The sequence below is a fragment of the Scyliorhinus torazame genome, chromosome 4, assembly GCF_047496885.1.
Source record: "Scyliorhinus torazame isolate Kashiwa2021f chromosome 4, sScyTor2.1, whole genome shotgun sequence".
NCBI classification, from domain to species: Eukaryota; Metazoa; Chordata; class Chondrichthyes; order Carcharhiniformes; family Scyliorhinidae; genus Scyliorhinus; species Scyliorhinus torazame.
Window position 1 is genome coordinate 364,050,487 of NC_092710.1, and position 14,618 is coordinate 364,065,104.

Consider the following 14,618-nt stretch of genomic DNA (forward strand, 5'->3'; position numbering starts at 1 on the left):
ATTGAAAAGATGTCCAACAACACTGAGCCATGTTGACAAAAGAAGGTGGACCTCCTGAAAATGCAGATCGATTTCCAGCAACATTGGTCACCCAGAAACAGGCCAGCAGGAGGACCCCCTCCAGAACACATAATACGGAAGATCCAAGGGCCCAATCTCCCCCAACCCACTGCTGTGGTGCTCCAGGGTCCAGGGTTGTGGGCGCTCTCCATCCTCAACTCTGTGGGCAGTGCCACGCATCCTGACTTTGGCACACTACATTGTGAAGAATGTTTCTCACACTGGCGTTTTTCCCACCGGAATGGCAGAGAATCTATCCTGGGGGGGCACCCCGAGGTCCCTCTGCTACTGCACTCTCTTTAGAACTGAGCCATTAAGTCTGGATAGACTCTCTCCACCCTTTCTGTAAAATGCATCACCTCACATTTCTCTGTGTTAAACTCTATCTGCCACTTGTCTGCCCATTTGGCCAGCTTCTCGATGATCTTACTCCAGCTGTGGACTAACTGACTGGTGCAGGAGGCTCAATGGGCTGAATGGTCAACTCCTGTCCCTGTTGTCCCGGCAACCGACTTTCCAAACAGGTTTTGTCGGGAGTATAAAAATTAAATCCTCTGTTCTTAATCCTGTTGCAGGGTTTTTGACAAGAAAGTTAATGAACAACAAACTGAAGAACGTGTGATTCAATTACTGAAGGATTTGGAACAAGACAACCAGCCCTTCAATAGCACATTTTTTGGCATCGGTTATTTTGACACACAAGGGTTAATGGAAATGGGTTTTATGAAGACAGGAGAATGAAGGTGTTCTGGAAGGTTCTGTACATTTCAAGACATCAAACAGTGAGATGTGCTTAACTCTATTCTAAAACTGTTTAACTTTCCATTGAGTTTAATCTGGAATACCGAGCATAGTTTAATCTCCTTCCCTCAAGAAGGACCTTTTGAGGGAACGCAATGTCTGTTGTGAAAATTAAATAAAAACAGAGACTCTTCAATCCGCTCCACCATTCAGGAAGATCATGGCTGATCTTCGACCTGAACTCCACCTTCCCACACTGTCCCTCGAGTGTGTAATCTGTCTGATAAACAGGGAATGCACTCCCACTAAACTCGGTTCATCCACCCTTAACTAAGGAGCCCAAACATCACCACATCATATTCTACCTGCCATGTTCTGAACCACTCACTGAACCAACCAAATGTGGAGCACACACGTGATCGTCCACCCACACGTGAACCGTACATGTGACTCCAGCCCTGATATATTTGACTGTCTCTGAATCCCGCCTGCTCTATTTCCCATTAATATTATTTATAATTAGGTCTCCCTTCAACATCTGAAATTCATTGCTGAACACGTCTCCACACTGCACAGATACAGGGCAAAACTCAATTGTACCGGGTGGTGGGCCCTCTATTGGGGAACGGAGATTAATCACTGCACTAATTTGCTTTTTCTGTAATCTTGCTTTCAATGAATTGTGAGACTGAGACTGAGATGATCCTAGTGACAGATATAGTTCCAGAATTTTCCATCTTCACACAGCCATGGAATATATTCATATTTATCCATCATACTGACCAGAATGTTTCAAGTTGATGTGAAAAGAGTTGGGATTTGTTACAGAGCACAGAGTATTGAAGCTGTTAAATGTGAAATCATGGAGTGATCAGATGTGGGACTGTTCCTGGGCTCTCTCACTCGGAGTTAGTTCCAGATGGAATTATTTAATTACAAGGGAATGTTTAAACTGTAAAGAGACAGTGTGTTCACCATTTGTAAAATAATGAGATTTTCATCACATCATCGGGAAGATTTTGCTTCAATGTTTGAATAGTTCTGTGTCCTGTGCTCTGAAATATAATGGGAATGGACCAGAGAACAGACTGTGTGGAATAGACACTGGACACTGTAGGAAGAACACGTCACTCACTGGAGAAACCTGCTAATGGAGACCACACCCTGTGTGGGCAGTAAAATATTCCCTTTTCCTGCCAGTCCTGAGAATCAAACACTGGACATTGTGGTGGGGATGATTAAAAAGGTTGTTTCTCAATCCGGTTTGGTCTGACTCAGATCAGTCCAAGTTCAGGAAACAGATGGGCCCAGGTCACGAAAGTGAAAGTGGGAGTTTTGTGACCCAGGTGTGAAGCAGCTTAAAACTGGTCCTTAAACCGGAGAAAGAATCCCAATCTAAAATTAGAATCCAGAGACTGAAGGTGGAATAAAGTTTCCATTCCGATCTCCTCAAACCCACAGTGGGAGCTGACTTTGGGAATATCGACAGACTGAATCTGTGACTGAGAAAATGATCGATTCAGATCTGACTCCCGTTAACAGGTGACCCATTCACAGGTTTGTCTGGTGCAGTAAATAATCCATCGTCTTCTAGTCTTTGTTTGTCTTTTGTTTTTCAAACTGCTGGGAATGGATTCTCACTGTGAAATAAAGAGGGTGATGCATTTACACATTTGGTCTCGTGTTAGATTCTTCCTCACAAATAAATCTGGGTCACTGATCACATCGCTACTTTCATATCAGATAAACTCTGCACATTTCAGTGAAATGATTCTGTTAAGATGTTGAGGTGTAAAGTTAAAGAATGAGAAAGAACGAAGAGACGGAGAGTAATTTATTGGGAGATGTGACACTTGGAGAGCGAGCTCCATATTGGTCAGGTGACAGCTCACACCGCGTGCAGTCCGACACTTCAATCTGTCACACTCCACTCTGAGCAGTCTTTCTAACTCTGTCAATGGGATATCACTGGAGAGATAGAGGCCAACACACAACAATTCATGGATCAATCATCGACCTGGTGTTGGGAATTTCTTCCCTGTTTGGAAAATCTCCCCAATCTGGGTGGGCCGGGGAGGAATTTAATTTGGGATCTGGTTCATAGAATCCCGACATAGAAACAGACAGAGATACAGGAGGAGGCCATTCGGCCCTTCGAGCCTGCTCCGCTAATCATTGTGATCATGGCTGATCATCAAGTTCAATACCCTGATCCCGCCTTCCCCCATATCCCTCGAGCCCTTTCGCCCCAAGCACAGTATCTAATTCTTTATTGAAATCACACAACGTTTTGGCCTCAACTACTTTCTGTGGGAGTGAATTCCACAGATTCACCGCTCTCTGGGTGGAGAAATCTCTCCTCACCTCAGTCCTAAAAGGTTTACCCTTATCCTCAAACTATGACCCCTCGTTCTGGACTCCCCCACCATCGGGAACGTTCTTTCTGAATCTGTCTAATCCTGGTAGAATTGTGTAAGTTTCTATGCGACCCCCTCATTCTCTAAACTCCAATGAATATAATCCTAACTGACTCAGTCTCTCCTCATATGACAGTCCCGCCATCCCAGGAATCAGCCTGGTTAACCTTCGCTGCTCTCCCTCCATAGCAAGAACATCCTTCCTCAGATCAGGGAGCCAAAACTGGGCACAATACTCCAGGTGTGGCCTCACCAATGCCCGATACAATTGCAGTAAAACATCCCTATTCCTAGACTCCAATCCTCTCGCTATGAAGGCCAACATACCATTTGCCTTCTTTCCTGCCTGCTGTACCTGCGCGCTTACTTTCAGCGACTGATGCACGAGGACAGCAAGGTCTCGCTGAGTATCCGCCTCTCTCAATGTAATAATAATCTGCCTTCCTATTTTTGCTCCCGAAGCGGATAACCTCACATTTATCCACATTATACTGCATCTGCCAGGCATGTGGCCACTCACTCAGCCTGTCCAAATCCCGCTGAAGCAGCTCTGCAACCTCCTCACTGGAAGGTTTTCGGGCAATTCGGCCCTTTTTGGACTGCCCAAGAATAAAACCCAGAGACTGGAACATAACCAAATTTCCCAGCAGGCTTGGCCTGCTGAGCTGGGTAGGTGTATGGATACTTACAACCCCCCCGCCCCCCCCCCCCCCCGGATCTACAAGGAAGAAGGAGCCGGACAACTAGATAAGATTAAACACAGACAAAGGGGCACGGTAATACAAAGGGGCCTGCCTGCAAGCAGGACAATGGGATGGTCATAGCCCCCATGCAGATGTAAATGACTTGGCCTCCACCAGAGCAGAATCCAATCAACACCCCATCAACATAGCGAGGTGAGAAGAGCAGCGATCTCCGGAGCAGATGGAAGACTTTGAAAATCTTCACAAGAGAGCTTAACCTCGTTATCCCAAAAAACAGACTGTCTGGGCTCAGTATATTGCGCTGGAAAAGCCCCGGAAAGATAAACGGTAGAAAAACCCGAGGTTGGAGGCGGACCTGGGGGAGGTACTCCAATCTTGACAGAAGCCACCGGCAGGAACTCACTGGGTGGAGGGGGCGGAGTCGGCGCCAAATTCAAATCGGGACAGGTCTGCCTGGCTGGAAGGAGCGGACCTGCGAGGAGAACCCGCACGTCGACAGGTCTGACCGGCTCAAAGGGGGCGGGACCAGCGGGAACTTTAAACCTTACCGATTCAATGCAAAAGGGGCTGGCTGAACACAGGAAAAAGCCAGGTAAAACAATATAAAAGGGGCTGTGTGTCGATTGAGGGTCTCTTGGCTTGACCTCTCCACCTTCAACTTGACCTCCTGCAGCCTTGGACTGTAAGTACCCTGCAGCAGCGAGCGAAACTCCCGGGACTTTGATAGTGGTTGAGGCTTTGGGGCAGGGGGCTTGATTTGTGTTTTGTGCCATTGCTAAAATTGTGTAACAATAAGATTTTACGTTGTGTCCGTTATAGTACTTTCTGAATAGACTTAGTTTGTGTTAGAGTTTAAGATTTTATTATAATTTCTTCTGTTTGATGATTTTGACCTGGGTTTTGCAATAAACCTCGATTTGCTGATAATTGGAGTCGTTTCAATTCTTCAATCTCTCACCAGCGATCTCTGACCAAGTCATTGTTAAGATATTCCTCACCTTAATTCCGGGGTCGAGAATCTGGGGTCATCTTGAACGATTCGAACCCGTTCACTCAGGACAGGCTGCTGGTTAGGTAATAAACAGCAGTGTCCTATTCTCTCTCTTGGGAAAGCTACTCCAGCGAAGTAGGAACCGGGTGGGTGTTGCACCACCGGCAAGAGAGAGAGTCACCTGGGCATTGGTGGGGGTCTGGATATCTGTGTGATATAAGCCTCAGGCTTCCGGTTAGGGATAAACGGCAGGCTTGATTCAGTGCCCTCTCCCGTGGAGGTGTCCCAGTGCGGCATCCCCTGGCCTCTGAAGTTTCAGTGCCAGCTGGAGAGAGACACACACAGATACTCAAACCCCAGATATCGGCCCAGTAGTGGAGTAGCAGAGATGGCACCCTCTACAATGGCGACCGCGGCAGGAGCCCGGTGGTTTGGAGTATGTGACGTGGCAGAGGGGGTGAGGGAACGAAGTAAAATGGAGGAGAGAATCTCCTCGTATATGTGGCAAAAGGTCAACCTCACCAAACCTTGGGTCTCAGAACTAATCAATGCGGAGCGACCCGTAATGGCGGCGGCCGCATGGACAGAAAGTAAGGCACACAAAAGGCACTTGGAGAAGGCAGTGTGGCTGGAGGGTAAGATAAAGGAATGGAGGCTCCAGGAACTCTATGCTCGGAGTACAGAGCAGTGTAGGAAGCTGGAGGGGAAGTACCGGGACATCCAGGCAGCATACCGAGTGGCTCGCGAGGAAGTAGGGGACTGTGCTCACGGGCCGTGCCAGGCACGGATAACGGAGTTGGAGGAGACCTTGTCCAAGGTCAGGGGACAGGTACACCTGGTAGGTCCAGGGGGGTTCCCAAGGGGCAAGATGCTCCTCGCAGCGGATGATTCCTCAAAGGCCAAGGGGAATAGACCGCCTCCTGAGGCACCGGGATTGTGTCCGGGTCGGCAGGGGGGGATCGGACTGCACGTTCAGGGGCAAGTCCAGGGGGGGTCAGCATGGTACCCCCAGCTGGCGGCGTGCCCGCCTGGTTTCGTATGTGGGTCCCCATGGGATGGGGACAGACCGCTGCCTGGGATGCCGGTGATGGGGCCGGGTCAGCAGGTAGGGTTCGGACCGCCCGGTCAGGGGCAGGTCCAAGGGGGGTCAGTGGTGTATCCCCAGATAGCGGCGTCTCCTATATGGGTAGTTAGCCCGGGGACAGGGGGGCTACCCAACGGGGCAGGAGAGCTGGACGCCGGGGAGGCGGAGGAGCAGGAACCCCAGGTAGGGCAGATGTGCCCTGTCAGGCAGAGAAGGTATGGTCCCCCGGCGGGGCTGGCGAATAGGGGACTGGTTGAGGGCGACATTATAATTCCTCATGGGGCATCCGTGCTCAGGGGGATGGTGGCCCACGTTCCCAGGCTAACTCCGAAAGGGGATCCGTCGCTTCATTTTATGGAGGTGGAGCAGGCAGCCAGCATTAATGACTGCGACGAGGGGGAGCAGGTAAGGATGCTCCTGATGACCCTAGATCCCCAACTATGCAGGGCAGTGACCTCCGGGAATGGGGGACGACCTGACACATGGGCAGCAGCACAGACTGCTGTGCTGGAGGCAATGGGCTTGAATCTGGGGAGCCCTTTCATGAGGGTGGGGGAAACCAAGCAGCAACCAGGGGAATCTCCCACTATGTTCGCAGACAGGCTGTGGACTGTCTATGTGGAGGCATGCGGGGTTCCCGCGGATAGACAGAATTTAGGGGAGAGAACAGCCCACTGGCTAAAGACCCTAGTAGCCAACTGTCTCCCTAACGTTAGGGCAAAAGCTGAACACTGGTTCGACCCGCAGACCCCGGCCCTTAATGAGGCAGAGGTCCTTAGGAAACTCACCCTCGCATATCGCAACGGGGAGAGGAGTGAGGAAAAGCTCCTTCAGGGTAAAGTGCATGAAATCGCGCATGGAAGCATGAGGGCACCCGGACCTCCGACAAGAGACCGGTATGCTACGGGTGTGGTAAGACCGGGCATTTTAAGAGGGAGTGTGAGAACCCTAGCAAGGAGGAGAGGGCTCCCGCAGTAGAGAGTCAGACCCCGGTGGCAGGAGCAGCTGCCCCGGAAACCATCGATTTAAAAAAACTTTTAGCCTTTTTGCAGAGCCCAGCAGCTGGGTCGGGACGGGTGGCAATGGCAACGGGCCAGGACCTGCCCGCACCCACACCACAAGAACCCGTATGACTACCCAGGGAGCAGCCTCAGGAAAAAGGGAGCGCAGGGGTAGTTCTAGCCCCAGACCCTGGTCCGGTCCAGGTGCAGGGTCCCATTCTGGAGGCTGCCTCAGGGGCTATTTGCAGTTTAAATCCCTTAAGGTGGGACCCATGCGAACGCCACATCAGTCAATTTAAATTGTTCCACCCCATAAGGGCAAGAAAGAGCAAGGTGGGGGGAAGACTGGGGGTGGTAGTGGAGAAACCCCCCGTAGAATTAACGACGGTGGGGGAGGTCCCTGACTCCACGGTCACACAACCGGTGACAAGGTGCTGTCCCGATGGGGCAGTCCCAAAGAAACCGACAGTGCTGCAAGCACCCAGCCCAGGGACAGTAACGATTCCCAAGCCATTACCTGTGGGTCAGGTGGCCTGCCTTAGTATAGAGGCTAGGGAGGCAGAGGAGAGGGAGGTATCACCTTGGGCGTGGGAACCATCCAGGGGACGAAGAAGCAATCAGGTCTCCAAGCCCCCGGTAAGATGGTCCCCAGTAGAAGGGAACGGTGAGGGATGTAGGACATTACCCAGTGCTGCCACAGGTAGCCCAGTCTCCGGAGGGAGCAGAAAGGGATCCCCGAACCCCTTTGGGGAAGGAGAGGCAAGGGGCAGCCCGGACCCCCGGGAGGGGGAGGTCTGGCCCGAGCCGATGGTCCAAACAGGTGAACAGCCCCAGTATAGTGGGGTCCAGTTTTAATTTGGCCACCCGGAGATGGGTGGCATTGTACATAGCATTCCCCCCCTGTTAGTTCTAATTAGTGTTTAGTGGTGTGTGGGTTATTTAGGATCGTGGGATCACAGGAGCGCATAGTGCAGTAATATAAAGAATGAGCAGCAGGCACTAGGACCCTGGTGGAGCCGGGCTGTGGACACAGAATCACAGACAGGCTGCGGCAATTTCATGTCGATTTCCCAACTTCAAAGCGGGAGCTGCTGCTGCCGCTGGATAGAAGCCATGCACTTTCAGGTAGGTAGTTCTGTAGAGGCAAGGATGTGTTTTGTCTGTTTTACAGATGGGGCACCCGCCGATGTGGAGCTTGCTGATGATCCTGGCGATGGTGGGACCGGGAGAACTCCGCAGAGGCGAGACAGAAGAGTCCTTCGTCTACGGGTGCTCTGGCGGCAGAGCCCCTCTTGTCACTACCGGACAGGAAGACCAGGTGGCCACAGAGCAGACCCGCTACTCCCACCTGGGGAGGTGGCCTGGATGGCTGGGGTCGAACTCGACCAGGTACTCCAGCCACCAGAGCTTCACCTATGGAGAGGCCTCTGTACTCTGCGAGGAGATACAGGTGGCGACTGACCGGGTTAGGGTGACTGAGGGCAGGCGGGTGTGTTTAACCTGTAAGGGGGACGTTCCTTTGGGGAGATGGTGGTGGCCCAGGAAGCTGAGCCTGGACATGAGGGATCGGTCCTCGGACTGGGAACGCCTGGACAACAACACCTAACAGACCATCACGGGGTCACCGGGTAGGATCACCGTTTGCTGGGATAAGTGGTGGGCTTCTGACCAGGGCATTTATTTGTGTTTATGGGGGTCTGCCAAGGCATTTCCACAAGGGGCATCGATCACTTTTGTAAGGTGGTGGCAGAACCCAGGGAACGGGATGAATTGACCGCAGTGGGGAGGGATGTGTAACGCCCAGGGAAGGGATGACTGTAAAAGCTACCGAACTGCTGGTTCAGGTAAAGAGACCCCTGCCCACAGCCCAACCAATCGACCCTCACAACTGTCCGATCACCACCAGGGGGGCCTGAGAATGGTTTAGTGTTTGTCCCCACAAAGAAAATGTTGTACCCAGGGGGTACAACATCTCTCAGCTGCAGGTATCGACGGCGGAGGAAAATGAAGAGCCTTCAACGGGCTTTTGGGAAGAAGCGAAGTGCAGCCCAGAAAAGAGGATCCTTAGTGTAATAAAGAGATTCAAATGTAAATAGTTGTATGGATTCGCGGGTTTCAATTATTTGATTGTGGTGTTTGTACAGGGACCCTTACGTTTGGGGTTCCGGTGAAATGTGTGTATGTTACTGTGTGTATAAATTAAGTATGGTCTTGTAAGGATGGTCCCTTTCAATTAAATTAGGGGTAGCCTAGATTAAGGGAACTGTCTTGGGACTTGTAGTTTCGCAGGTTGTTGAGGGGGTGCCTGCGGTCCACACGAAAGGAAATGATTGCCCTTCACCAGTGTCGATACGAACCAAGCAGGTAGGGACGTATCGAAGGGGCATCTGTAAGGTTTTCGGGCAATTCGGCCCTTTTTGGACTGTTCAAGAGTAAAATCCAGAGACGGGAACATAACCAAATTTCCCAGCAGGCTTGGCCTGCTGAGCTGGGTAGGTGTATGGATACTTATAACCCCCCCCCCCCCCCGCCCCCCACCCCGCCGCCCGCCCCAGGAGCTACAAGGAAGAAGGAGCCAGACAACTAGATAAGATTAAACACAGACAAAGGGGCACGGTAATACAAAGGGGCCTGCCTGCAAGCAGGACAATGGGATGGTCATAGCCCCCATGCAGATGTAAATGACTTGGCCTCCACCAGAGCGGAATCCAATCAACACCCCATCAACATAGCAGCGATCTCCAGAGCAGATGGAAGACTTTGAAAATCTTCACAAGAGAGCTTAACCTCGTTATCCCAAAAGGCAGACTGTCTGGGCTCAGTATATTGCGCTGGAAAAGCCCCGGAAAGATAAACGGTAGAAAAACCCGAGTTGGAGGCGGACCTGGGGGAGGTACTCCAATCTTGACAGAAGCCACCGGCAGGAACTCACTGGGTGGAGGGGGCGGAGTCGGCGCCAAGTTCAAATCGGGACAGGTCTGCCTGGCTGGAAGGAGCGGACCTGCGAGGAGAACCCGGACGTCGACAGGTCTGACCGGCTCAAAGGGGGCGGGACCAGCGGGACCTTTAAACCTTACCGATTCAATGCAAAAGGGGCTGGCCGAACACAGGAAAAAGCCAGGTAAAACAATATAAAAGGGGCTGTGTGTCGATTGAGGGTCTCTTGGCTTGACCTCTCCACCTTCGACCTGACCTCCCGCTCGAGCCGCAGCCCTGGACTGTAAGTACCCTGCAGCAGCGAGCGAAACTCCCGGGACTTTGATAGTGGTTGAGGCTTTGGGGCAGGGGGCTTGATTTGTGTTTTGTGCCATTGCTAAAATTGTGTAACAATAAGATTTTACGTTGTGTCCGTTATAATACTTCCTGAATAGACATAGTTTGTGTTAGAGCTTAAGATTTTATTATAATTTCTTCTGTTTGATGATTTTGACCTGGGTTTTGCAATAAACCTCGATTTGCTGATAATTGGAGTTGTTTCAATTCTTCAATCTCTCACCAGCGATCTCTGACCAAGTCATTGTTAAGATATTCCTCACCTTAATTCCGGGGTCGAGAATCTGGGGTCATCTTGAACGATTCGAACCCGTTGACTCAGGACAGGCTGCTGGTTAGGTAATAAACAGCAGTGTCCTATTCTCTCTCTTGGGAAAGCTACTCCAGCGAAGTAGGAACCGGGTGGGTGTTGTACCGCCGGCAAGAGAGAGAATCACCTGGGCATTGGTGGGGGTCTGGATATCTGTGTGATATAAGCCTCAGGCTTCCGGTTAGGGATAAACGGCAGGCTTGATTCAGTGCTCTCTCCCGCAGAGGTGTCCCAGTGCGGCATCCCCTGGCCTCTGAAGTTTCAGTGCCAGCTGGAGAGAGACACACACAGATACTCAAACCCCAGATATCGGCCCAGTAGTGGAGTAGCAGAGATGGAACCCTCTACAGGAGTGTTGGCCTTTATTGGTAGAGGGATTGAGTTCCGGAGTCGGGAGGTCATGTTGCAGCTGTACAAAACTCTGGTACGGCCGCATTTGGAGTATTGCGTACAGTTCTGGTCACCGCATTATCGGAAGGACGTGGAGGCTTTGGAGCGGGTGCAGAGGAGATTTACCAGGATGTTGCCTGGTATTGAGGGAAAATCTTATGAGGAAAGGCTGATGGACTTGAGGTTGTTTTCGTTGGAGAGAAGAAGGTTAAGAGGAGACTTAATAGAGGCATACAAAATGATCAGGGGGTTAGATAGGGTGGACAGTGAGAGCCTTCTCCCGCGGATGGAAATGGCTAGCACGAGGGACATAGCTTCAAACTGAGCGGTAATAGATATAGGACAGAGGTCAGAGGTAGGTTCTTTACGCAAAGAGTAGTGAGGCCGTGGAATGCCCTACCTGCTACAGTAGTGAACTCGCCAACATTGAGGGCATTTAAAAGTTTATTGGATAAGCATATGGATGATAATGGCATAGTGTAGGTTAGATGGCTTTTGTTTCGGTGCAACATCGTGGGCCGAAGGGCCTGTACTGCGCTGTATTGTTCGATGTTCTATGTTCTATGATTACAAAGGACATGGGCCCAGGGATCTACTGGAACCTCTGTTCAAACAGAGCAGTTGTTCTTACAGGATTGAATCTTACTGGACGTATGAAGTGTGTCATGGGAAACACATTCGCCAATACCGTGAGGCAAAACAAACCGGCCAGCAGAAAGTTAAAAAAAAACCAGGGCAGCACGGTATCACAGGGGTTAGCACTGTGGCTTCACAGCTCCAGGGTCCCAGGTTCGATTCCCCGCTGGGTCTCTGTATGTGCGGAGTCTGCACATTCTCCCCGTGTCTGCGTGGGTTTCCTCCGGGTGCTCCGGTTTCCTCCCACGGCAGGTTAGGTGGATTGGCCATGCTAAATTGCCCCGAGTGTCCAAAAAGGGTTAGGAGGGGTTATTGGGTTCCGAGGATCGGGTGGAAGTGAGGGGCTTAAGTGGTTCGGTGCAGACTCGATGGGCCGAATGGCCACCTTCTGCACTGTCTGTTCTATGTTTTAATACAATCTGAGATATAGGGAATCGCGGCTCCTTTTACACCCACCCGATTGTGTCAATCAGCGGGAAAAGGATTGGTCTTCACGCTGACACCTGGGACATTCTCTCTATAACAATACAGGGTCAGTGAGAGGGCCGGCCCTGCTATTGGATACTCAGATACTGGAATCAGAAATCACCTTCTTAAACATTCACATTTCAGGGAATGGACACAGCCCCGATCAGCACAGGGGGAACATTATTCCGAGATTTCCCCCATCAGTTTTAAAGACAGCTCTGTGATCACAGGGATATTTTATTCCCCACCTTACAGAGACAGCAGAACAATTGTCGCAGTTAAGTTAGTGAGAGACAGATAAAGGCAGAGCATTTGCTGCGATGTTTGTGCCAGCTCATTTTACTCTGGACACTGAGAGACAGAAAGACATTTAGTCGATGTTTGTTTGATGATCAGGTTTGATTTTGGGCCTTGTGGAAACATTTGACTCCAGTTGTTTTTGTGAATCGAGTTTGGACAATAAGATTCTGGAATAACATTGGGTTGAACAACAAATCCACTCTTGTCCTTTGTTCATCTCGTGAGTAGCGTCACCGGGGAAACGGGTTTGAATAGAAACTGCTCAGGAGATTACAGATAGCTGCTGGAACAATAGGGTGGTAATAGTCGGGGACGTTAACTTTCCCAACATTAACTGGGACAGCCATAGCACCAGGGGTTTGGATGGAGAGAAATTTGTCGAGTGTATTCAGGAGGAATTTCTCATTCAGTACGTGGATGGGCCGAATGGGGAGGGGGCAAAACTTGACTTCTTGTTGGGAAATGGGCGGCACAGTAGCTCAGTGGTTAGCACTGTTGCTTCACAGCGCCAGGGTCCCAGGTTCGATCCCGGCTTGGGTCACTGTCTGTGCGGAGTCTACACGTTCTCCCCGTGTGTGCGTGGGTTTCCTCCGGGTGCTCCGGTTTCCTCCCACAGTCCAAAGATGTGCAGGTGAGGTGGATTGGCCATGATAAATTGCCCTTAGTGTCCAAAAAAGATTAGGTGGGGTTACTGGGTTACGGGGATAGGGTGGGAGTGTGGGCTTAAGTGGGTGCTCTTTCCAAGGGCTGGTGCAGACTCGATGGGCCGAATGGCCTCCTTCTGCACTGTAAATTCTATGAATCTATGAATCAGATTGAGGCTGAGTACAGTGCTGCTGCTGATGGCCCCCAGCACCTCATGGAGGCCAGGCTGGAGTGGCTCGACCTGTTCGCGCAGTTGTAGTTCCACACAGCACGATGGAGGGATCCTCAATGTGAAGACGGGACTTTGTCTCCACAAGGACTGTGCGGCGGTCACTTCTACCGATCCTGTCATGGACAGATCCCTCTGCAGCAGCTTGGTGAGGATGGGGTCAAGTATGTTTGTCCCTCGTGTTGCTTCCCTCGCCGCCTGCCACAGTCCCCGTCCAGCAGCTATTGATTGATTGGTTTTTATTCTCACACGTACCGAAGTCCAGTGAAAAGTATATTTCTGCGGCCGGGGGAACGTATACAGGACGTACATAGTAGACACAAGAATAACCGACAGAGAACATTGACAAATGATACATCAACAAATAGTTATTGGTTACAGTGAGGAACAAGGCCAAACAAGAGCAGCATAGGGCGTCGTGAACAGTGTTCTTACAGGGAACAGATCAGTCCGAGGGGGAGTCGTTGAGGAGTCTGGTAGCTGTGGGGAAGAAGCTGTTTCTATGTCTGGATGTGCGGGTCTTCAGAGTTCTGTACCTTCTGCCTGATGGAAGGGTCTGGAAGAAGGCAATGCCTGGGTGGGAGGGGTCTCTGATAATGCTGCCTGCCTTCCTGAGGCAGCGGGAGGTGTAGACAGAATCAATGTGGGGGTGGCAAGCTGGTGTGATGCGTTGGGCTGAGTTCACCACACTCTGCAGCTTCTTGCGATCTTGGACCGAGCAGTTTCCATACCAGGCTGTGATGCAGCTGGATAGGATGCTCTCTATCGCACATCTGTAGAGGTTTGTGAGAGTTGATGCAGACATGCCGAATTTCTTTAGCTTCCGTAGGAAATAGAGACGTTGTTGAGTGCTCTTGACTGTTGCATCAACGTGAGTGGACCAGGACAGGCTGTTGGTGATGGTGACCCCCAGGAACTTAAAGCTATCGACCATCTCCCCTTCTGAGCCATTGATGCAGGCCGGGGGGGGGGGCCGTGCTGTGCTTCCTGCAGTCGCTGATCAGTTCCTTGGTCTTTCCGACATTTAGAGAGGGTGTTTTCGGTACACTATGCAACCAAGTGATCTCCCTCCTGTAGTCTGATTCGTCGTTGTTTGAGATACGGCCCACCACAGTCGTATCATCCGCAAACTTCCAGATTGAGTTGGAGTTAAATCTTGCCGCACAGCCGTGTGTGTACAGGGAGTACAGTAGAGGACTGAGCACACATCCTTGCGGGGCCCCGGTGTTGGGGACTATTGTGGAGGAGGTGCTGTTACCTATCCTGACAGATTGGGGTCTGTTGGTGAGGAAGTCGAGGCTCCAGCTGCACAGAGAGGGGTCAAGTCCAAGGTTGCGGAGTTTGGTTATTAGTCTTGTTGGGAGAATGG

The 14,618-nt window shown here is 51.0% G+C and overlaps 1 protein-coding gene across 2 annotated transcripts in view; it reads left to right on the forward strand.

The window, feature by feature from the left end:
• LOC140411766 (heme-binding protein 2-like) overlaps positions 1–2,421 on the forward strand; it is a 91,608-nt gene extending 89,187 nt beyond the window's left edge. For both annotated transcript variants that reach the window (XM_072500748.1, XM_072500749.1), the window contains exon 5: positions 636–2,421. In XM_072500748.1, the coding sequence (XP_072356849.1) occupies positions 636–801 (166 nt within the window). In that variant the 3' untranslated portion in view covers positions 802–2,421. The remainder of the gene's footprint in view (positions 1–635) is intronic.
• The last annotated feature ends 12,197 nt before the right edge of the window (positions 2,422–14,618 follow it).